This window comes from Rattus rattus, chromosome 4 (assembly GCF_011064425.1).
Source record: "Rattus rattus isolate New Zealand chromosome 4, Rrattus_CSIRO_v1, whole genome shotgun sequence".
In the NCBI taxonomy this organism is placed as follows: domain Eukaryota; kingdom Metazoa; phylum Chordata; class Mammalia; order Rodentia; family Muridae; genus Rattus; species Rattus rattus.
In genome coordinates this window covers 5,743,122-5,767,294 of record NC_046157.1, presented here as the reverse complement: position 1 = coordinate 5,767,294, position 24,173 = coordinate 5,743,122, and the positions used below count along the sequence as shown (strand labels likewise).

Here is a 24,173-nt window from a genome sequence, read left to right as displayed (position 1 = left end):
ATTTTAACCTACATTTTTCCCACATAGCTGGTTACCTGTGTTTTGGTACCATGTGTCTGTCTCCTCACATCTTCCCAGCAGATCTCCCACCTAACTCTTTCCCAGAATCCTTTCTGCCTCCTGGATGTCCTACCTTCTATTCTACCCTTTCCTATTGGCCACAGCATATTCTCTCTATAGCAACTATCTCTAGATAATGTAACCAACCCAAGCAAAGATATGTAGCTCAAGATAAGATAATTATCCCAAGATGAGGTAAATAGCTCAAGATAGGTTAGGTAGCCCAAGAGGGGTTAAATAGCTTAAGACAAGGTAAGTACCTCAAGATGAGGTGAGCGGTCCAAGAAGAAGTAACTAGCCGAGATAAGGTAAGTAACTCATGATAAGATAATTAACTGAAGATTGTTGTGGTGTGTTTACTGTAAGCTGCTCCCCCATCCCCAGAAATAACGACTCTGAGACTCAAATATATTTACAAACACCTAGACCATATAGATAGGCATGTTTTGCAACTAGCCCATCATTTAATAACCAGTCCCCTGTAATCTTAGTTCTCCATGGTTACCTCTGCTCAGGTCCCATGCATCTCTTCCTTTATGTCCTGGGAAAGACTAGCTCTCCCCAGAAGCCTTTCATCCTATCAGATGTCCCACTTTCTATTCTACCCTTTCCTAGTATCCATAGGCTTTTTTACTGACAAGTGATGCATCCATACAATACACGAGATATCCCCTCTACAATGCCCCCTTTCAGTCCAATAAAGGGCTCTTTTTCTTATAATAATAAGCTATATACAATAATAACTATCTTGAAAATTGTCAGGTAAGTTTTACATATCATGTCTAATCCATGTGTATTTGGCAAATTAGAACAAAGTATTTTATCATCTATCCTATCCTGGTGAGTTTAGAGTTCTGTACCTAAATCATTTTTTATCCTAGCTAGCATTACCAACAGAAAACATCTTCTTATATCTAAAAATGTTTTCTTAAATCCTAAACAACTTAAGCTTAATTGTGAGACTATAGTTATGTAGTCTTCAACCCCATCAGAGACCTGAGAAGAACTATTACCTGAGTATGCAGGAAGTGCAGGCAAGCAGCTACAGACCTGGCAGAGACAGTTGGCCGTCTGGACAGCCCCTCAAAATTTCTCTGTGTTGTTGGAGCATCATCTTCAACCCTCTGGCCCAGAAAATCTGTCAGGCTTTTCTGTGAAACAAGAATTATGAAGTCTTTCCTACATTGTCCTTGCAAAGCTTGGCAGTTAACTTCCCTGCATCCTGTTTGTCCTTTTTGGACAGCGTTCTGTCTGTAGTTGAAGCAAGAGCATATTTGCTAGCTTGCCACAAGTGAAGCAAACTCCATATGGAGGTCTTCAGTGCTCATCATCTTCTGTGAAGTAAAATGGGGTGCTACCAGGAGTTTCCTAAAAAGTTTAAGTTAATAAAATATCTTTAGATGCCATATTCTCTGTATCTCTGAAGGTTTTGAAGACCATCTATCTAACTATAATATATCTGAATTGTTTATTTCTAGCTATTTACATCTATCTGATTAACATTGAAAACATCTACAAGGACAATAAACAAAGCTTATCTTTGTAAATAGCAAAATGAATGCTTACAAAAGCACACATTAAATTGACCATAAATTTGCATTCTTAATTTAAATAGTTTAAATAGTTTGTAATAGCAGCTTTCAAGGACTAGAACTTTACATTACACTTTCAAATGAGTTGCATAAGCACAATACTGTAACCTTAATTTTTTTCAAGTTCTACTTTTAATGATGGTGCTTAAATGCTTTACCCTCCCTTGTAGCCCACCACCCAGCAGAGGTAGTGGAAAAGAAAGGATACAGGGAAAGTAGACCTCTTTAGAAAGTTCTTTGGAGCAATTTCTATCTGCTTTGCCAGGAAATCTGCAGTTCAGTTCATAGGTTTACAGATACAGCAGCAGTCCAGTTTAGTAGAGTACGGATAGTGAGTTCAAATCTATGTACTACCTAGCATAGACAGCCAGGCCTCAGCCTCAGCACAAGTCAGCAGGAGGGACTAGCAGGAATGCCAGGAAAAGTTCTTGGCTGTGCCTTCTCTCTCAGGGAAGTGAGGATCAGTGACGACTTGAGACCAACAAGCGTTGCATGACTAGCTCTATAAACAAGCCCAGCCCAACCTCTGTCCATCTAGTTCTATTTATAGTCCCTGAAAACATCACGTGTCCTCTATGGGTCTTGCCTCAGCTCATTTGTCTGTCTCAGCACATGTGTCTGCCTCAGCTGACATCACTCTGCCAATCAGCACAAATCCACAGAAGCTGCAAGAAACTCAGTACACCATCAGATTTTTGGTGCATTTCTCTCTATGGAGTCCCAACAAATGGACCTCGACTATGTAATGTAAGGCGATCCAACACATGCATGTTGTTAGCAAAGAATCCCTCATCATGTGTCCTTTCATGTGCTTTCTTTAGCAGAACATCTTTTCTACTGCGTCTGCTTCAGCGAAATGTTCTTGTATGACTCTGCCTTGGCTTTTCTCCTATGTACACTTCAGCAAAACTGTTGGGAGCATTGCCCTTGAAACCCTCCATTATTGATGTTATTATTATGATTAGAGTTTTCCATGACTTGGTTCATGGAAAATCCCCAGCCAGCTGCAGAAGACTAATACAAATCTGGTGGTCAGGATGAATAATGATATGATAAATTTCTGACCTTGCTGAGAAGTATATGTGACGTCAAGATGCCCAATGTGATGACCTGTAACCTTTCTGAAAAACCAACATCCTGTTGACATCAGCTGACCACACGAATACTGTGTCCTAGGCCTGCGTAAATGTTTCCCACTTCACCCCCTCCCTCTGTTACCCCTGTTATGGTATAAATGCAGCCTTGGGAAAAAAATTGTCGCCTTGATCAGACTCTTGTCTTGGCGTCCTTCTTCACCTCTCTTGTCCCCCATTCTCTGCACCTTCGTCAATTCAAAATACTCCTTCATGTGTTTGCCCCAGCAAAATGCCATCTAATACAACTAACTTTCCAAAGAACCCTTAAGTTTCCACTTCACAATATCTTTGCATGTTGTAACAAAATATAATACTAAGTCTGTATTAATATACAAAGATTTATATCAAGGTAACCATATATAACCTTTCTACTTTAAAAGTATGTTCAATAATCCACCCTTTATTTCTACAATTTCTATATCATTCCTATATTTCCCATTTTCTTTTTACCACTTTCCACCCCCTTTCACTTACATAAGAAGGAAGGATGGGGTGGGGGAAGAAACAGAGATATCCCTGAGTCTAATCTTCTATACTTTGTCTCCTCCACAATTAAAACCATTAAACAAACAACAAACCCCCTCTGAGTTGGAGTCCTCAAACCCTCCACAGGCCTCCTTGAAGAAGGCCTGTGCTCAATGGACAGTGGAAGGAGTGTGGGAGGGTCAGCTATCCTCACTGAGAAGCAGCTGTACAGATTGGAAATTGGTGCTGATGGAGAAAGGCCGGCTGCTGTTAGTTGCTCGTGGCTGCGGAAACTGAGTGTGGTTGAGAGCAAGACCGAATGTGGAAAGGAGTCTACCTCATCAGTTCTCACCTTTGCCCCATGTCTTCTAAAGAGAAAACAGCACTGGTCCAGCTGGGAAAAGAGGGCTGTTCCCCAGCTGTGGTGGTTTGAATACGCTTGGCCCAGAGTAGTACTTTTAGGAGGTGTGGCCTTGTAGGAATTGTGTCATTGTGGGGGTGGGCTTTGGAGGTCTCTTCTCATGCTCAGGCAGTGCTTACTGCAGAAGAGAGCTTCCTCCTGGTTGCATTTGAATCAAGATGCAGAACTCTCAGCTCCTTCTCTAGCACTATGTTTTTCTGCATGCTGTCTGCTATGATGATAATGGACTACACCTCTGAAACTGTAAGCAAGCCCCAATTAAATGTTTGCCTGTATAAAAGATACCTTGGCCATGGTGTCTCTTCATAGCAATGGAAACCTTCACTAAGATAGACGTTGGCACTTGGAGTAGAGTATTGCTATGATAGGCCTGACCATGTTTTTGTTTGGAGGAATGTGGATATTGGGACTTTGGAATTAGAAAGCCGTGGAATGCTTTAAGTGGAACTTAATGGGACATCCTAGTAAGAATATGGAAGACATTGGTGCTGAGAGTGATTTGAACTCTGGGAATCATGTTTATGATGTTTTGGTAAAGAATGTTGCTTTTTGCCTTTGTCTGTCTGAGGCTAAGGTAAAGACATTTATATTAATTGCATTGATAAAGGAAGTCTTAGAGAAGCCAAAAGACTTTGTTCTCTGGTGTACTGTCATATAGAACATTGTGATGAAGTGTAGAAAACTTAGAAAGGAAAAATACAAAATGTATGGTTCAAAGAGTAAAGGGCACCAGGAAGTGGACCGAATTAAATCCTGTGTTCAAGGATATAAATGGAATGAAGGGAGTGGTGATGTTGGGGCAAAATCCCATTCAGTTCAATATATACATTTGCAGTTGTACAAGGGAGATATATTAGGCATTATTATGATATGGTTATTGTTTTTCTTTGGACATAAGGAGGTATGATTATGTGTTAAATTGACACAAATAGCCTGTGATGGCAATTCCCAGTCTTAAACTTGATTAAGGTCTATAATAAAAATCTAAACTCCAGGCATGGTGGTGAATGATTTTAAACCCAGGAGATAGAAGGAAGCAGATTTCTGAGTTCCAGGCCAGCATGGTACAGAGCAAGTTCCAGGTAAAGAACAGCTTAAGTCCGGGTGTGATGGTACATACCTTTAATCCTAGCATTCAGGAGACAGAGCCATGAAGATCTCAAGGTCAATCTACAGAGCAAGTTCCAAGACAGTCAAGGTTAGGCAGTGAAGGAGTTGGAAAACAGAAAGCTGATATTAATATAATAGAACAGGGAGGCCATATTCTAGCTCCAGCAAGCGTCAGAACTCAACAGCTATGGTCATGTAGCTCTTTTGCTTTAGAGTCAAGAATAGAAGGGACTACTGGGACAAGTGATGCTGGTCAGCTAGAGCTAAGAAATTTGTGATAATCAAAAAGAGACCAGCAACACTGAGGTGAAATCTGAGAAGTGCTTTCTGAGAGTACAGAGAAGCTATGTTCCAGAGATAGCTAAGGTTGTAACTCATGCTGCAGCTAGAGTTGGTAATGTGTAAGAGTCACCCAGGTAGCACTGGTTTTCAAAGGCATAAAGGGGTCATAGAGAACAGCTGAGATTTGGCCCTGTGAGAGGTCAGGAAAGACCATTGGTGAAGGTGTAGCCTCAGTTGCAGTTGATGACCCAGGACTGAAGGGGGCATGCAAAGAAATTGAGGCTTGGCACAATAAAGGGAGTCTATGGGAGGCTATTGGTCAAGCCTAGTTGCAGTAGAAGATTCTATCAAAATGGAGATGCCAATACCATAGTATGATCACCAAGGACAGCACCAACAGTGGAATGGAGTCAGAGCCTAGAGCACTACAGAGGACAGAGCTGGAGAATTGAGCCCTTTGGAGGAACCCAAAAGATTATGTGTGGATCCCAGAAATTAGAGCAAGAATAAAGTTGAGTGTTCATTTCAGCAGCACATATACTAAACTTGGAATGATACAGAGATTAGAATGCCCCCTGTACAAGGATGTCAGGCAAATTCATGAAGCATTCCATATTTTTCACATGGTATGCACTCACTGATCAGCAGATATTAGCCCAAAAGATCAGAATACCCAAGATACAATTCACAAACCACATGAAGCTCAAGAATAAGGAAGACCAAAGTGTGGATGCTTCAGACCTTCTTAGAAGTGGAAATAAAAATACTCACAGGAGGAAATATAGAGACAAAGAGTGGAGAAGAGATTGAAAGAAAGGTCATCAAGAGACTGCCCCACCTGGGGTATCCATCCCATATACAAATACCAAAACCAGACAATATTGCAGATGCCAAGAAATACATGCTGACAGAAGCTTGGTATAGCTGTCTCCTGAGAGGCTCTGCCAGAGCCTGACAAATACAGAGGCAGATGCTCACAGCCAACCATTGAACTGAGAATGAGGTCCCCAATGGAGGGCTTAGAGAAAGGACTGAAGGAATTGAAGGGGTTTGCAACCCCATAAAAAGAACAACAATATCTAACAACCAGAACCCCAGAGCTCCCAGGGACTAAATCACCATCCCAAGATAACACAGGGAAGGACCTAGGGCTCCATCCGCATATGTAGCAGAGGATGGCCCTGTTGGGAATCAATGGGAAGAGAGGCCCTTGGTACTGACAAGGCTTGATGCCCCAGGTAGGGGAATGCCAGGGCTGGGAGGTGGGAGAGAGTGGGTGGATGAGTGAGGGAGTACGGTCATAGAAGCAGGGGAAGGGGGGATAGAATAGCAGGTTTCTGGAGGGGAAACTGGAAAAGGGAATAACACCTAAAATGTAAATTTTTAAAATACCCAATTTTAAAAAGAAGGAAAAAAAAAGAATAAAGTTGAAGTTACCTTGGATACCTCAAGATGTTTAAGATGTCAGAGCTGTGGGATACCTGCCAAGGTAAGCTGCTAACAGAGAGTGGAACCAGCCCAAGAGAATTAAGTTTGTTGCTGCTAAATACCAGATCCGCCAACAGCAGACAACAAGGATGAAAGGAGTTGGAGATCTGAAGAGGGCTTTGACATTGGACATGGAGATGTAGAGTTTGGAGTTTGGCCAGCTGGTTTTGGTCTTGCTTTGGTTCACTATTTCCTAGCTATGATGTTTTGGAACACTAATGTATGTCCTGTGATATCACTGATGAGACTGTGATAGATTATGGAGATTTTTGAAGTTGGACTAAATGTATTTTCTATTATGCTGTAGATTGGTATGGCCTTCATAGACTCATGGGTTTGATCAAGCCAGTGGGGTCTGCAAGAATTTTATTGAGTATTTGCGTTGATATTCATAAGGGAAATTGGTCTGAAGTTCTCTTTCTTTGTTGAGTCTTTGTGTAGTTTAGGTATAAGAGTAATTGTGGCTTCATAGAAGGAATTCGGTAGTGCTCCATCTGTTTCAATTTTGTGCAATAGTTTGGATAGTACTGGTATGAGGTCTTCTATGAAGGTCTGATAGATTTCTGCATTGAAGCCTGAACCTGGACCTGTGTTCTTTTTGTTTGGGAGACTCTTAATGACTGCTTCTATTTCTTTAGGAGTTATGGGGTTGTTTAAATGGTTTATCTGTTCCTGATTTAACTTCGGTACCTGGTATCTGTCTAGGAAATTGTTCATTTCCTCCAGATTTTCAAGTTTTGTTGAATATAGGCTTTTGTAGTAGGATCTAATGATTTTTTGAATTTCCTCTGATACTGTAGTTATGTCTCCCTTTTCATTTCTGATTTTGTTAATTTGGACACACTCTCTGTGTCCTCTCGTTAGTCTGGCTAAAGGTTTATCTATCTTGTTGATTTTCTCAAAGAACCAGCTTTTGGTTCTGTTGATTCTTTGTATAGTCCTTTTTGTTTCAATTGGTTGATTTCAGCTCTGAGTTTGATTATTTCCTGTCTTCTATTCCTCCTGGGTGTATTTGCTTCTTTTTGTTCTAGAGCTTTTAGGTGTACTGTCAAGCTGCGGATATATGCTCTCTCCTGTTTCTTTCTGCAGGCACTCAGAGCTATGAGTTTTCCTCTTAGCACCGCTTTCATTGTGTCCCATAAGTTTGGGTATGTTGTACCTTCATTTTCATTAAATTCTAAAAAGTCTTTAATTTCTTTCTTTATTTCTTCCTTGACCAGGTTATCATTGAGTAGAGCATTGTTCAACTTCCATGTATATGTGGGCGTTCTTTCCTTATTGTTACTGAAGACCAGCTTTAGCCCATGGTGGTCTGATATGACGCATAGCATTATTTCTATCTTTCTGTATCTGTTGAGGCCTGTTTTATGACCAATTATATGGTCAATTTTGGAGAAAGTACCATGAGGTGGTGAGAAGAAGGTATATCCTTTTATTTTAGGATGAAATGTTCTATAAATATCTGTTAAGTCCATTTGGTTCATGACTTCTCTTAGTCTGTCTATGTCTCTGTTTGATTTCTGTTTCCATGATCTGTCCATTGATGAGAGTAGGGTGTTGAAATCTCCTACTATTATTGTGTGAGGTGCAATGTGTGCTCTGAGCTTTAGTAAGGTTTCTTTTATGTATGTAGGTGCCCTTGTATTTGGAGCATAGATATTTAGGATTGAGAGTTCATCTTGGTGGATTTTTCCTTTGATGAATATGAAGTGTCCTTCCTTATATTTTTTGATGACTTTTGGTTGAAAATCGATTTTATTCGATATTAGAATGGCTACTCCAGCTTGCTTCTTCAGACCATTTGCTTGGAAAGTTGTTTTCCAGCCTTTCACTCTGAGGTAGTGTCTGTCTTTGTCTTTGAGGTGTGTTTCCTGTAGGCAGCAGAATGCTGGGTCCTCATTACATATCCAGTTTGTTAATCTGTGTCTTTTTATTGGGGAATTGAGTCCATTGATTTTGAGAGATATTAAGGAACAGTGATTGTAGCTTCCTGTTATATTCGTATTTGGATGTGAGATTATGTTTGTGTGCTTGTCTTCTCTTTGTTTTGTTGCAAGACAATTAGTTTCTTGCTTTTTCTAGGGCGTAGCTTGCCTCCTTGTGTTGGGCTTTACCATTTATTATCCTTTGTAGGGCTGGATTTGTAGAAAGGTATTATGTAAATTTGGTTTTGTCATGGAACATCTTGGTTTCTCCATCTATGTTAATTGAGAGTTTTGCTGGATACAGTAACCTGGGCTGGCATTTGTATTTTCTTAGGGTCTGTATGACATCTGTCCAGGATCTTCTGACTTTCATAGTCTCTGGTGAGAAGTCTGGTGTAATTCTGATAGGACTGCCTTTATATGTTACTTGACCTTTTTCCCTTATTATTTTAAAATTCTTTCTTTGTTTTGTGCATTTGTTGTTTTGACTATTATGTGACAGGAGGAGTTTCTTTTCTAGTCCAATCTATTTGGAGTTCTGTAGGCTTCTTGTATCTTTATGGGCATCTCTTTCTTTAGGTTAGGGTTTCTATGATTTTGTTGAAAATATTACTGATCCTTTGAGCTGGGAGTCTTCACTCTCTTCAATACCTATTATCCTTAGGTTTGATCTTCTCATCGTGTCCTGGATTTCCTGTATGTTTTGGGCCAGTAGCTTTTTCCATTTTGCATTATCTTTGACAGTTGTGTCAATAATTTCTATGGAATCTTCTGCTCCTGAGATTCTCTCTTCTATCTCTTATATTCTGTTGATGATGCTTGTATCTACGGCTCCTTGTCTCTTCCTTTGGTTTTCTATATCCAGGGTTGTCTCCCTTTGTGCTTTCTTTATTGCTTCTATTTCCATTTTTAATTCCTTCACCTGTTTGATTGTGTTTTCCTGGAATTCTTTCAGGGAGTTTTGTGATTCCTCTCTATAGGCTTCTATTTGTTTATGTTTTCTGCATTTCTCTAAGGGAGTTATTTATGTCTTTCTTGAAGTCCTCCATCATCATGATCACATGTTATTTAAAATCAAGATCTTGCTTTTCTGGTGTGTTTGGATATTCAGTGGTTGCTTTGGTGGGAGGATTGGGGTCCAATGATGCCATGTAGTCTTGGTTTCTGTTGCTTGCCTCTTGCCATCAGGTTGTCTATGGTGTTACTTTGTTCTGCTATTTCTGACAGTGGCTAGACCATCCTATAGGCCTGTTTTCTTTCAGCCAGTTATGGGAACAGAGTATTCTGCTTTCAGGTGTGTAGTCTTTCCTGTCTACTGGTCTTCAGCTGTTCCTGTGGGCGTGTGTCCTGAGTCCACCAGGCAGGTCACTTGGAGCAGAAAATTGGTCTTACCTCTGGTCTCAGGCCTGAAGTCACTCCTCAAGGGCTGCGTTTCAGCTCTCTGTGAGGGCAGCAACTAGAAGGGCCTGGCCTACCTTTTCTTGGGTTCCTGTGCACAGGGGGCCCAGATGGCGCTTGGCGTTTTCCTCTAGAGTCAGAAATGTGGGCAGAGTGTAGTCTCTTCTGACTTCCCAGGCATATCTTCCCCTCTGAAGGTTTAGCTCTCCCTCCCACGGGATTTGTGTATAGGGAGCTCTTTTACCGGGTTCCTTCAGATCCGGGCGGTGTCTGGACGGCAGGGGACCTGCAGCTTGAGTGTCCCTATCTTCTTGTTCCCTGAGGCCCTATATAGTTTCCTCTTGGGCCAGGGATGTGGGCAAGGATAGGCAGTACTGGCGGTCTCTCCTGCCCTGCGGTCTCAGGAGTGTCCACCTGTCTGGGCGATGAGCTCTCTCTCTCCCACAGGGTTTGGGAGCAGGGAGCTGTGGGATGGTGTCTCTTTATACCAATTGCAACCCTAAGACAGCAGCGTAGCATCAGTCACAGTCCCAAAAGGCAAGAGTTCCACCACAATGTATGGAACTCTGAAACTTGAGTCCTTTGCTTAAGACGATTATAGTTCCCATTGGTAGTTCTTGGTCCAAACCCATTTCCAGAATAAACCATTTTCAGACAAGAAGAAAATGGATCTAGTATCACTAGCCATCTAGGATAGGCTAAGGTGGAACTGGCCCACAACTTTTGCATGGTCTGTGATGAATGAGCTCTATGAGGAGGCAAGGTCCCAAAGAGACTTTATTACATGATTGCTTCTTGCATCTGATATGCCTTTCTTGATATTTCTGTATCTATATCTAGATTTAGCGATAGAGATATATCATTAGATATTAGCCTACCCCATTGGGCAGATTTCTACAGATCAATGAAAATGTACTATATTGTAGTGGTGCTGTATAGACAAATAGATGATTTCTTAATTCTTAATGATGATGCTACAAGAATTCCTTAAACTATACTAGTAATTATTAAGCCCTTTTGTAACAGGACTGCTATTAAAGCTCTCTCTGATAATGCAAATTGCAATTAGAAAGCTGCTGGTCTTCATGGGTCACGAGTTAATTGCTTTTGAGATAGAAAACAGGCATTACAACTTTGAACACATTTCAAGAGGTAGTAAAACAATTAGCCAAAGGTCATAAAAGGAAACTAACAATTTATTATAGGTGCAAGGACAGAGGATAGAATATTGACTGGGTTTATCTATACAAAACTTCAATGGTAATAAAAAGTATAATCTTTAACTCTATGAACGTGTGGCACCAGTGAGAGAAAAATTAATGTTTAGCCAGATATTTACTTTTTTTTTTTTTTTTTGGTTCTTTTTTTTAATGGATATTTACTTTTAATGGATATATGTGTAAACATCTCTGTTGTAAACTTCTTATTCAAATTATGATTTGAATTTCAGTTTGAACTTTTAGTGAACTTTTGTAGAAAGGGGAGGGACAGGGTACATTTGGAAAAATCATGTGCTCTATTCCCCTAGAAAAGGTACCAAAAATCTAGGAGTGATTACATTACATGCATTTACAGCAGAAGGAGTTAGACAAGGGATTAGAAGGAGTGAGCAAGAGTAGGAGGAGGAAGAAGGAGGACAGCAGAGTAGAGTAACAGAAATTAGAAGTGCAACAAAATTTAGTGCATATAGTCTGATAGATTTTTCCCCAGTTTACTTTCCCTGAGAAATAAAGAAGACATTAGGGCAGGAGCCAAAAAAGAGAACAATACACAGAATGCAGAGAGAAAGAGGGACAAAGAAGAAGAGAGAAGAGAAGGAGCAGGCAGGCTTCTCCTTACCATGGACAGAACAGGGCTCTTAACAGAAAGGCAGGCTTACTCTTACTAAAGAGTACAAAGCTTTTTTTTCTTATAGACGTAGTTTAATTCATTAAGCAATAAAAGGGTAGAAGCTTTTTCTTTCCCCTATGCATTAAAGGTTGTAGCTCATTTTTCATCCAGAGTTCTTTCTGTACTGGTACTTGGGCTTTTGTTTCATATGCATATGTAAGTATGCATGTGTGTAGGTATGTAATTGTGAGATAAGCAAGTAGCTGGGTCTGTTTGGAATGCATGAAAGTGTGTGATTCTGTGTGCATGAATTTGTATATGAACGTATGTGAGTTTATGCAAATTTGCTTGTATAAAAGTTGTTCCTTTTGCAAATGTCTTTCTCCTCTTAGTTCAGTGAAAGTTTATTGCTCCAAACCTCCTTCCCTCCTAACAAGTGAGAGGTGACATTTCTGAGCAAGCAAGAAAAAAGCCCTAGCAATTAATTTTTTACCTAATCCCCCACTGTTAGACTACAGGTGTTGATTGCCCAAACCTGTGGGTTTTAACCTCAGAATAAGCAAGTAACTTCTTAGGATATTTTTAGGAGCCCGTAGCTGTAGCATACAGTGTAGTTAAAGTGATAGAAGGCCAGAGACCATCAGTCTTTAAAGCTACCACTATGTACAACGCTGTGTCCCCCTTCAACCCATTCCAGGCCTGGCAGGCTCCTGGTAATTTATGAGACCCTTGACCACTACCGGAAGAAAGGACCATCTAGGGAGTCCAGCAGGAAAGGACGGTGCCCAGTAAAGTTACTATTTTGTTGCACTTTGTTTTGTTTGTTTGAGACAAGTAGCTCAGACTAGCTTTGAACTTTTTACCCTCCTGTCCATTCTTTCAAGTATGAAGATTACAAGTGTATGAGGTACCACTCCTGACAGATTTTGTTGTTCCCTTTGATTTATGTATAATTTAATAGGCAATAAAGTTCACTAATATTGCTCGCACGGCTTGAAACATTTTTCATGGGTGTCCACCCACATGACCAGCCCCTAGCTCCAGACAGAACTTTCGAGCTACACCAAAGGCTCCCCCGACCTTTCCCCAGTACACAGCCTGCTGGCATTCTGAATCCCAGAATCATAGCTTCCCTATTTGGGGCTTCGTGTGTCGGGATTTCTTTAGTGCCTACTCTTGCTGTCTGCTTTCTTCTGTTCTTCATTATGGATGTGAGATCTATATGAAGAGGGAGTAGGACCAGAGCAACCATATTCAAGAAAACACACACACACACACACACACACACACACACACACACACACACACACACACACGGAGAAAGAGAGAGAGGAAAGGAGGGAGGGAGGTGAGTTTGATACTTGCTCAATTGTTTCCTATGTAGTTATGCCATCTGCATTACCTGTTTTCCATTATATAAGCTTATGAATATACTTTGAGACTACTGTCACATTCCTGGTGTATGCTTTTTATTGTGTAGGCCCACAGTATACATAATAAATAGAGAAGTAGAGAAACCTCTGAGCTGTTGGTAGGTGGGACAGGCAGACCTTGAAATGTCCGTGTCACTTCTAAATGCGAAGATGGCAGAATGAATGGGGCCCGGAGCACAGGGCAGTGGTCCACAGTGGGCTGAGGGAAGGTCTTGGGCCAGACTGGGGGAGGGGTGTGCTGTGAGGCAGTTGTGTACCTCAAAGCTTTCTGTTTTAGAAGTGACACCCAGGTGTCTAGGGGCCAGGGAGTTGTGAGATGGCCATGAGACAAGGTCCTCAGGCAGCTCACTTCAGTGCCAAAGGGGTTGGAAGGGGCAGCTGGGACAGGTGAAATGATAAACTTTCATGACCCCTGCCCAGGGGCTTAGCAGGTATTTTGGGGAGCTTTGTAGTACAAGAAGGATACTGGCAGACTATGTGGAACTCAAGGGTTTGGGGATCAGAAAGGTAAGCATTTTTCTCTTATATTTTATATTAACCCCCCTTTCCGAGAGAGAGAGAGAGAAAGAGAGAGAGACAGAGAGAGAGACAGAGAGAGAGACAGAGATAGAGACAGAAAGAGGGGGGGGTGTCTTGGTTTTACTTTTCTATTTCACAAGCCCAATAAAATGTGTCCACCCTATTCTCTGAGGCCCAGGTAAAAAGATCCCAAGTGAGGAAAGCAAGTAGTAACTCTCACCCTTCATGCCCCAGGCCCTCTCGGGTTCAGGCAATTGGGTTTAGGGACAACTTGGTCCAATCATGGCCCTGGATTGTCAGAGATGTATAACCTAGTGATGTGTGATTCAGATCCCAGACAAAGGACCTGACAAGGCCTGACACTAAGGGCTCTGCCCAGCGATCGTGAGCCAGCACGACTCTGAAATTGCCTGTGCTTCACAAGAGTATGAAGACTTAAGCCACTTCTGGAACAGGCTGAGCCTATCCAGAGAGGATTCAGGCTTTTCCAGGCTCTGCTCAGGGGAACTGGTGGCAGGGCAAGTGGAAGCCTGCTGGGTTCATGTCATTGGGAGGAGAATGTTAGGTGGAGAGACAGGAAGACCCAAGTGGCAGAACTGAGCCCATTACAGGCAGGGCAGAGAAAGAGTTCTTGCACTCATAAAGAGAAGGATTAAGTTCCTCTCTTTCCCACACACTGAATAGTAGATAAGTTATGTACTTAATCATCTGGCACTGTAAACTGAGATGGAGTTTGCATGGAACATGGTACCCATGTTGAGAATCTTGTGGGGGAAATCCCAGGTAATGGTGGTGTTGCAGGTAACAGGTGGTACAGGCTTTGGTGCTCAGAGGTTGTATGTGGGACAGGATCTTACCATAAGCCTAGGCTGTCCTGAGCACCCCCCCCCCTATAAGTAAGGAGCTGCTATCTAAAAATCCCAACCAAGAATGAGATAGTTAGCTGGTTAGTCCTGGGTGTATCTCTAAAATAAAGCTTGCTTTAATTAGACAACCATAGATTTGGTCTTTCTTCTTGTGACTTTCAGGTTTAACAGTATATAAGTGTGTATATGTATGTATACCACATGTGTTCCTGTTGTCTCCAGAGGGGATAAGAGGGAGTCAGATCCCTTGAATCTGGAGTTAGAAATGCTTGTGATTCACCATGTGGATGCTGGGAATTGAACCAGGGTCTTCTGAAAGAGCAATTATACAACAGGGACTACAATACCCAAGGAAAAAACGGCATTTTATACATGGAAGAATGATAGCTCCTTAGGGAGGCTTCGTTTCCTGACTGTGTGCCCTCCCTGCTTGCATCCATCCTGTATTACCATGCAACCTGCGGTCCCTTGGTGGGTTTGTCAGAGAAGTTCAGTGTGCGCACTGTGTGGGAAGAGGGGGTTTACATGCAGGGCTGTGTGTCTACACGGTTTAGTACGCTCATCCATTCACCACTGAACCATTCTCTTGCTCTAAGCCCTCAGGGGCAGGGACCTTGGTTTCTTCTTTGATATCTCTCAAGAGCTTACACACAGGTAACTATTGCATGTCCTAATCACTGAAGCAATCAGTTAAACCACCAATTTGTCTTCCTTCTTCCTCTCAGGTTGGGTGTGTGAACCTCTATTTACAAAAGTACATGAGGGAGGACTTGTCTCCTTGGGCTCCCAAGCAGAACATGTAACATTTCCACAATACATCCTCTGTCTCCCCAGGTGAGGAGCAGGTCCTTGGAGCCACTCCAGGATGAGTGGTTCACATTATGTAATGAAGCTGCTACCCTATCTTAATTTCCAAAACTTATCAACAGGTGTGGTCCATCCCAAGGCAGGTTGGAATGCACTCCACTCTTGGGTAGTAGCTCACTCCGTAAGGGCTGAGCATGGCCTCACCCGTCAGCCAGTCCTCTGAGCAGAGCTGAGCTGAGAGACTGCTCACCTTATGGAGGGTCAGAAGGCAAACCATTCATTCTCAGGCCAGATGCCTCCTTTAACAAGAGGGCAATGGTGGAGCCTGGGAATAAAGACAAGAGCCTGACTGAACTGGGTCCCTGTTGGGCCCTATCTTGGGGTGTTTCCCCTCCCCCTTGCTGAACCTTTCAGTCTGCTGTGGCAAGAAGTTGTTTATGCCCTTGACAGCTGCTCTCCCCCCCCAACCCCCCAGATTTGGGGCCGGGATTTCCATGATGTTATTTCCTGGTTCCTGGTTGGGGATTTTCCACCTGCTCTAGTACTTTTCCACTGCTTTTGCCTCTTGTATATAGGGAGATCTCAGTAAAGCTCAGACGGCCTTCTTTTAACACAAGTGACCAGAGTATGTGTTTCTTCTTAAATCTCACAGGCCTACGCCCGGTTCTCAGTATTGTGACGACACAGGCATAGTCAGGTCCCTGCACTGCTCACAGGCTAGATCCAAGTCCTAGGCAAAATGTTTCTTCTTGGGCTAGCCTTGAGCTTGCTGTCCTCCTGCCTCAGCTTAAGTGCTAGGATTACAGTATAATGCTACTTCACCTGGAGTCATGTGGTGGGAGCGTGAGTCAGCTGGTCACATCTGCCCAGAGTTGGGAAGGAGAGAGGCCAATGCTGCTGTCTAGACTTTCTTTTTCCCCTCTTTTTATTCAGTGTAGAACCTCAGTCCACTGGATGGCACTGTTCACATTTGGTGTAGGCCTTCACCATCAGTTAAATCCCTAGAGAAAGACACCCTCATGGACATGCCTAGAAGTGTGTCCCCTAGGGGTTCCAAATCCAATCAAATAAAAAATTATCTGCCATAGATATGCAACATTAAACTCAAATATATTTGGCCTTTAAACTTCAGCAATAAGTTTGATCTAAAGCAGACTCCCTAAGGTCACCAGTTATGGGGTTACCTTAGCTGTAACTCACAGTACTGGGGATATGAAACCCAATGAGGCCATCTTCTGTAGTCAGACAGGACTCCCAGTGGAACAACAGGGACAGCAAACCACCCACAAAACTTTTAACCCCAAATTTATCCTATCTACAAGAAATGCAGGCATAGGGGATGGAGCAGAGACTGAGGGAATGACCAACCAATAACTAGCCCAACTTGAGATGCATCCCTTGAGCAAGCACCAATCCCTAACTTTATTAATGATACTCTGTTATGTTTGCACACCAGAGCCTGTCATGGCTGTCCTCTGAGACAATCCACCCAGCAGCTGACTCAGACGGATACAGACACCCACCGTCAAACAGTAGATGGTGCTTGGGGACTCCTGTGGAAGATTTAGAGAAGGATTAAGGACCCAAAGGGGACAGGAACTCCACAAAAGACCAACAGAGTCAACTAACCTATATCCTTGGGGCTCTCAGAGACTGAACCACCAAAGAACACATGCCAACTAGACTTAGCCTCCCTGAACATAGTAGCAGATGTGCAGCTTGGTCTCTGTGTAGGTCCTGAACAACTGGAGCAGTGGCTGTCCCAAAAGCTGTTACCTGTACATGGGATATGCTCTTCTAGCTGGCCTGCCTTGTCTGGCCTCTGGGAGAGAATGTGCCTAGCCTCACAGAGACTTGAAGTGTCAGAATGGGGGTATTCCCAGGAGTCCTCCACCTACTCAGAGGAGAAGTGGAGGGGGATGGGGGAAGGATTGTGGGAAGGGGTGACCAGGATGGGGGCAGTGAGTGAGGTGTAAAGTGAATAAGTAAAAAAATTAAATTTTAAAAATATAAAATAAAATAGACTCCTTATATACTAAAAACTGACCCAACTTGATCTGTAAACAAATGGTAATATAAACTGACTATAACTCTATAACCAAGCCACTTAGTCTTAGCCAATCCCAGCAGCTAAGTTCCAAACAATTAGAGGCTAAAAACCTCCCCCAAAAAATTTATACATGGAGCCTATGACATGACTTAGTGGGTAAAAGTGCCTGCCACCAAACCTGATGTCCTGAGTTCAATCCTGGAACCCACACAGTATAAAGAGAAAGTTGACTCCCAGGAACCAACTCCTCAAAGTTGTCCTCTGTCATTTGTATGCACATAACAACCACTTGTGCATGAGTATGTGCATGTATGAATATGCACACACAAATCAATAAGTAAAGTGACAAAATTGTTTTGAAACATGCCTTTATGAAGTGACAACTTCAGCCAGTGAGGTTATTGCCTTCTTATGTGTTGGGAGGGTAGTGTGTGTATATGTTTGTGTGGCTGTGTACGTGTGTGCCTATTTGCATATATGTATCTATGCATATGAAGGACAGAGACTAACTTTGTGTCTTCTTGTTCTCCACCTCAGCTTTTGAGATGGGGTCTCTCACTTAACCTGGAACATGCTAATTCACTAGATCCCCTAGCCAGCTAACTCCAGGGATCCACATGTCTCAGCCCCCACAATTCTGAGCTTACAGATGTGTGCTGCCATCCATGATTCTTTGTGAATGCTGGGTCTCTAACCAAGACTCTCGTGCTTGCATGGTAGGCACGTTACTGACTGAGCCCAAGTTATTTCTGTCTGCCATTTCCTGTTCTCTGGCTACAGATATAACCTATATTGGGAGGGACACATTCTTAGACATCTTTAGTCTGCAGTGCTTCCTGGCTCTAGAATCTTTTTTGTTTAGTATTCTTTGTTAAATTTAACTGGTGTCAGTGTGTGTGTGTGTGTGTGTGTGTGTGTGTGTGTGTGTGTGTGTGTGTGTGTGTGTGAGAGAGAGAGGGGGGGGGGGGTGTGTGCCCTTGCAGAGGCCAGAGGAGAGCATTGTGTGTCTTCCGCTATCCATCTCTACCTCATTGTTCTGAAACAGGGTCTCTCACTGACCCAGAAGTTCAGCATTTGTGCTAGGCTGCCTGGTCAGTGAGGTGTGCCTGTCTCTGCCCCTGAATGCTGAGGTCTAACCTTTCACCCTGTGCTGAGGGTTCAAACTCAGGCCTCATGCTGGCAAGCTCAAGGAGCCAACATTTTCCTGGTTTCTTTTATTTGCTATTTTTGAATCAGGAGCTCATGGAGCCGAGTGTCCACAAAGGCTGACCCTGTCAGCTGCTGGTATTACAAGTGTGAACCAGCACGCCTGTCTTTCAGTGTTATTCTCCTTATTGAACCCCGATCATGTCCTCCTCTGAAGGTCATACTACATAGTGCCTTTCTTCTCACCCTCCTTGATATCAAAAAGTGACCGCTGAGACTCGAGGATCCCCCTCCCAACCTACGGCTGTATTTCCTGGTCTTATGGCCATCCTTTCTCAGTTCCTTCCCATAACACTAGATTCCCACTCTCGGTTTCTTCACCTTTAGGATGGGTCTAAGCCTCTTGACTTATTTTATCTTAGTCACCAAGCGTGACCTGTGTTGTCACTAAGAAAGCTGTATCATCCACCCATCTTGGTATTAATCGGTCTGGGATTATGGTATTGAATAAGTTTCAAAATACTTTCAACATTTTCTAAGATGTCTAAAATATAAAATGCATAATAAAAATTTTCTTAACTATTAAAATGTATTAATTAATCTAATAATTAAATTACTGAATATTTGATTTAATGTCCCAGTTATTAACCATTAATTTAATAATTAAATTGGAAATTATTTAAACTTATCCATTATTAACTAATTATAATTAATTTAATTAAGCATTTCTTGAACTTTAATTTTTAAAGATATCTGTCACCTTGTAAGTCCTTCCCCCACTAAACAAAGCTTGGAAACAAAGTTCAACTCATATTACAGGAGTTACATATGTAATACTACATATTACATCTAATCAGAGTCTTAATGATGAAATTTCTCTAAAATTATATTACTGTTTTTAATTTTAGAAATTTTCTAAAAATGACAAGCTGATAGAAATCATGCCACGTGCCCACATTCTGATATGCTGGGCATGACAGTCAATTTTATGTCAACTGGGCTTGGCTGAATTAGCCAGTTTGGGTCTGAGTTCAAGACCAACTTGGTCAACTGAGCGAGGTTCAGGACAGCCATGACTACACAGAGAAACCCAGTCTTGAAAACAACAAAACAAACAACAAAAACAAAAATTTGAATAAGAGCATTTGAATAAGAAGATTGACCTTTACAGTGAGTGTGGGTCTCAGGTAGCTTTTGAATGTCCTAGCTACAGCAGTCACCACCACCTAGAGATCCCTATTTGTATAAAACTCAGGAACGCAAAAATTCAGCCTCAGGGTCCAGATATGCAGACAGGGAAATGAGTTGTCAGACTAGGTAACGTATGCCTGCCCCCTGCTCTACACTCACCTTCTGTTAACTTAATTCCCTTTTCTAAACCACATTTAGGATCTGCTGACACATTTGTTTGTTTGTGTGGTGCCAGGAATGGAGCCAAGGCCCCCTGACATGCTATGCAAGTACGTCATCCCTTAGCTACTGCCAAAGTCCCATATTTATATTTCCCAACCAAGGAATTGAATTTAGCAAGTGCCTCTCAACGCTCTTGCTCTCAGAGAGAATAAGGACAAGTTTTGACACTGCCCTCTTACAGAGAGTGTGCTGCCAACCTAAGAGAGATGGATTTGTCTGATTCATCCTGACAGCATGGCTGTGCTAAGCCTGTGGAGTGAGGCAGAGCCAGCTTCTTTCCAGTACAAAGCAATTGCAACTTGGAGAACAATTTTTAGAGAAAAGAATTCAAATCCTCACTTCTGTGAATATTCAGGATATATAAATTATCAGTGACAATATGAACACTGCCCCCAGGGTCGTAAGCATAGTGTAAGACAAGGAGACTCAACTCTTACGTTTTCACAGGGAGAAGCAGGTTCTGGCTCTGGGATTTTTCGGTAGAAAATAGTTTCTGCTTGGATTGGTTCCTGCCCTGCTGGGAAGAGGAGGATTGGGGTGTGGGGTCCAGAGGCCTGGGTCCTGTTTCAGGAGGAAACCCCTGTAATATTCACACCTGGCCAGCGTGGACTGCTGGAGCCCCAGCTCCCCTCTCTGATGGTCTCCAGAGACCGTGGTTCAAACTCTGCTTCTTTTTGATGCCTATGGCGTTTTTAAATGGCTGCTGTGTCTGCTGCCTGCAAACCTCTGTGCTTCTAGAAGCTTTCCCTGATCAGAGGAGAGCATTTCTGGATGTATGGGAAGGTAAACGCAGTGGCTTCACGTGCTGCTTCTCCCACCATCCTTTCTCCACGTGGCTGACCGTCACCCCCTCCCTCCCATCCTGCCTTGTGTGTAAACTTCCAGGTGCTTGGTGTCTGTATCTCACTTGAAGACACCCATAAACATCACTGATACCCATCTCTACCTCATGGCATTCTTCCCCCAGTCCATTCTCCTCAAGTAAGATCCAAGCTTTTCTTTGGTTTCTCTCCAGAAGTATTCACACAGGATATAATAAACATAGATTTTCTGAAGGAGCTGGAACAAATTGTTTTGTATCACAGCAAAACCCAAAACAGCACGAATTTTTTGTTTGCTTTTTATTTTGCAGGCACACTAAGCACACACTCTATTTGTGGAATATACACACAGACCTTAAATTTACTTAAACATTTTATTGACGTCCTGGTTTTTGTTTTGTTTTGTTTTTTGTTTTTTGGGCCCAGGGCCTTGCCCTTGCTAGGCAAGCGCTCTACCACTGAGCTAAATCCCCAACCCCTGGCATCCTGTTATTTTTAGTGTCTGTATGCCACAGAATTGTCAGAGAACAACATTCAAAGTCTTTCCTTTGACACTGTGGGTCTCAGGGGTAGGCTTGTGGCCAGTGAGTGCCTCTACACACTGAGCATTTCACCAGCCTTAAAATTACATTTTAATCACCTTACTACAACCACCTTCCTGAGAATTCCACCCAGGACTCTTTGCTCTCCTGACTTTAACCCTTGGTAAACTGCCTCCTCTGCCTCCTCCTTACTTTCTCGGTAGTTAGAAGTAGACTTACTCAGTTTAAGTTTCTTTCTTTCTTTTTTTTATTTTTTAATAAGAGAATTTACCAAACGCTATTACAGAAAAGCACCATTTTGTTCTTTCCACATGAGTGACCAGAAACCATATAGATAAGGAAACAGGTGGGAGACTGACCTGGATGGAACAAAGTGATAACTAAGACATTATCCTCGGAGATACAAGGTTCATTTGGGGATAAGGGAGTTAGATCCTGGGATGGGAAGCTGTGCTATGGACTCGAGGCTGTGCATGCACACGCCAGACAGCTTCCGTCCTGTGGCACAGCTTCAGCACTGAGCTTTTCCAGTTCTTCACCACCGGATTCCGTAGGGCACCGCTGGTACTTAGTCCCGAGGGTCTTTGTCCAAGAAGAAGCGTGACGATGCCAGAGACTGCAGAGGCCATAGATGGCAATCAGCAAGGCAACCCCTAAGGCCAGGTGCCAGCAGAAGAAAATGGTTACAAATGCCAGGTCCATAGGGTTGTCTGCCCTCCAGGGCTGTCCAGTGAGAGGTATATACATCTCGCAGATCTGCATCATCCAGGTACTCAACACCAGCCCCATCCAGCTCTTGAGGACCCAGAGTGGGGCATTGTCAGGGACCCAAATCTCCACAGTGAGCACCAGAGCAAGCAAGAAGGCAGGCAACACTAACAGAAGATGCACTCGGATCTCCAAGGCATTTTTGTTCTCGATGTGGGTTATCATTAGCAACCCCAGCACGTAGAAAGCCAGGGCTTCGGCGGCGCGCTCCAGTTTCAGACTCCAGCGTGCCTGCTGTGCCTGGCTCACAATATCCACGACGCCACTGAGAATAAAGAACCCAAACATGGTTACATGCTGCCAGTTGTCCTTGAAAATGAACAGCCTCCGAGGATCCTTCCAGTCTATCATCTTCAGACGGTTGACCCCTAGAGGGTAGAAGTATTCACCGATAATGCCAAAAGCGGGGACAATCACCTTCATCACGGCTTCATAGGATACCTGCCAAATCAGCCTGTGTCCCAGCAGCTTCCGTGGGAGCAAGAGGTGGTTGAGCACCGTCTGTTTCTGGAGCAGGGCCAAGGATGTTAGTGACGAATAATAGAACGCATACATGAGGAAGCCTACTCCTGGCAGCAGGTGTCCTTCAAGGGTTCCCATTGCTCTTCTGTGTGCCGAGTCCGGAGCGGAGCAGAGCCAACAGACGAGGTACACCTTCACTGGCTTCCTCAGAAGCCTCCCAAGAGATTCTCGGGGCCAGCAGCAGCAACCTGGCGCTGCCACACTCTTTTAAGAAAGAAGATCTGTGACACTCCCAGGGCAGGACCTCTAAGTAATGTGCTTTTTAGTCATCTCAGAGCGTTCCTGCCTGAGACTTACGGAGACTGAGATTTCAGCTTCTGTACCACGTGACAGGGAGTACAGATCGGGCTTGCCCTGCCTTTCATTAAGCCCCATGCTCCAGTCCATCAGGGACTGGGAAGCGGGAGGAGAACCAAAATGCTTTGGCAGAGAGGAACTGTGGTGTGGGCAGCCGACTTACCTGAGACCCCAACATTGAGCTAATTAGGACAGAAAAAGAAGATATGAAAGTTCACCTAAAGGACAAGCTCAGTGGGAAAAAAACTAATTTTCTAGCTAAACTTACAGAAGTGCTGCTACCAATCTGGTGGTCAGCATGGCTCGGTAACAGCACTTGCCAGAGGCGCTGATACAAAGCTGGTGGTCAAACAGGCTTGCCAAGTGGAGGCTATGACCTTTTGTTAGGAGCTACCTTCATACAGACCTAGGGATCGTGACCTTTGCAAAAGGGCCAGCTTCCTTCAGACCCCTACAGACCCAGGGCTTGTGACCTTTTGCTGAGAGCCAATTTCCTATAGACCCATGGCTTGTGACCTTCTGTTAGGCGCCAACTTCCTACAAGACCTAGGCCAACATCCTGCAGGAGTGATCCAACTACCCTATTGGCTAGTACATCACAGTCTCCCGGCCCCCTGAAGACTTCCTCCTCCTCCTCCTCCAGTCTTGCTACTATATATAACCAGAGCTGCAAGCATTGAAATGGTCGCCTTGTTCAGACGCTTGTCTTGGCGTCCTTCTTTGTGTCTCTTGCCCCCATTCTCTTCCAGGCACCCTCTGGACCCTTGTTGACTGTCATGGGGCTTTTTGGGGGTCTCCTGGTGGAGAACATCGTCCCCCATGAATGTCTTTATGGTGTCCCCCTCCCCATCCTCTCCCCATTGCCTCTCTCCCCCAACAATCCGTTCACTGGGGGTTCAGTCTTAGCAGGACCCAGGGCTTCCCCTTCCACTGGTGCTCTTACTAGGATATTCATTGCTACCTATGAGGTCAGAGTCCAGGGTCAGTCCATGTATAGTCTTTAGGTAGTGGCTTAGTCCCTGGAAGCTCTGGTTGCTTGGCATTGTTGTTCATATGAGGTCTCGAGCCCCTTCAAGCTCTTCTAGTCCTTTCTCTGATTCCTTCAACGGGGGTCCCGTTCTCAGTTCAGTGGTTTGCTGCTGGCATTCGCCTCTGTGTTTGCTGTATTCTGGCTGTGTCTCTCAGGAGAGATCTACATCCGGCTCCTGTGGTATGGTGCTTTAGATTTGGTCTTAGCCTCGAGCCACTCATGGCTGTGGCACGGCAGTGAGTAACGGCGGAC

General features: G+C 43.4%; 1 protein-coding gene and 1 non-coding gene across 2 annotated transcripts; one reads left to right on the top strand and one right to left on the bottom strand.

Moving 5' to 3' along the window:
* Positions 1 to 5,582: 5,582 nt before the first annotated feature.
* Positions 5,583 to 5,686, top strand: LOC116899759. Its single transcript, XR_004387774.1, has one exon. It is a non-coding gene; the product is annotated as a U6 spliceosomal RNA (small nuclear RNA).
* A 16,071-nt stretch (positions 5,687 to 21,757) lies between these two features.
* LOC116897755 (transmembrane epididymal protein 1A-like) lies at positions 21,758 to 22,672 on the bottom strand. Its single transcript, XM_032899187.1, has one exon. It carries the CDS (start codon positions 22,670 to 22,672, stop codon positions 21,758 to 21,760), a length of 915 nt encoding a protein of 304 aa, XP_032755078.1.
* Positions 22,673 to 24,173: the final 1,501 nt, after the last annotated feature.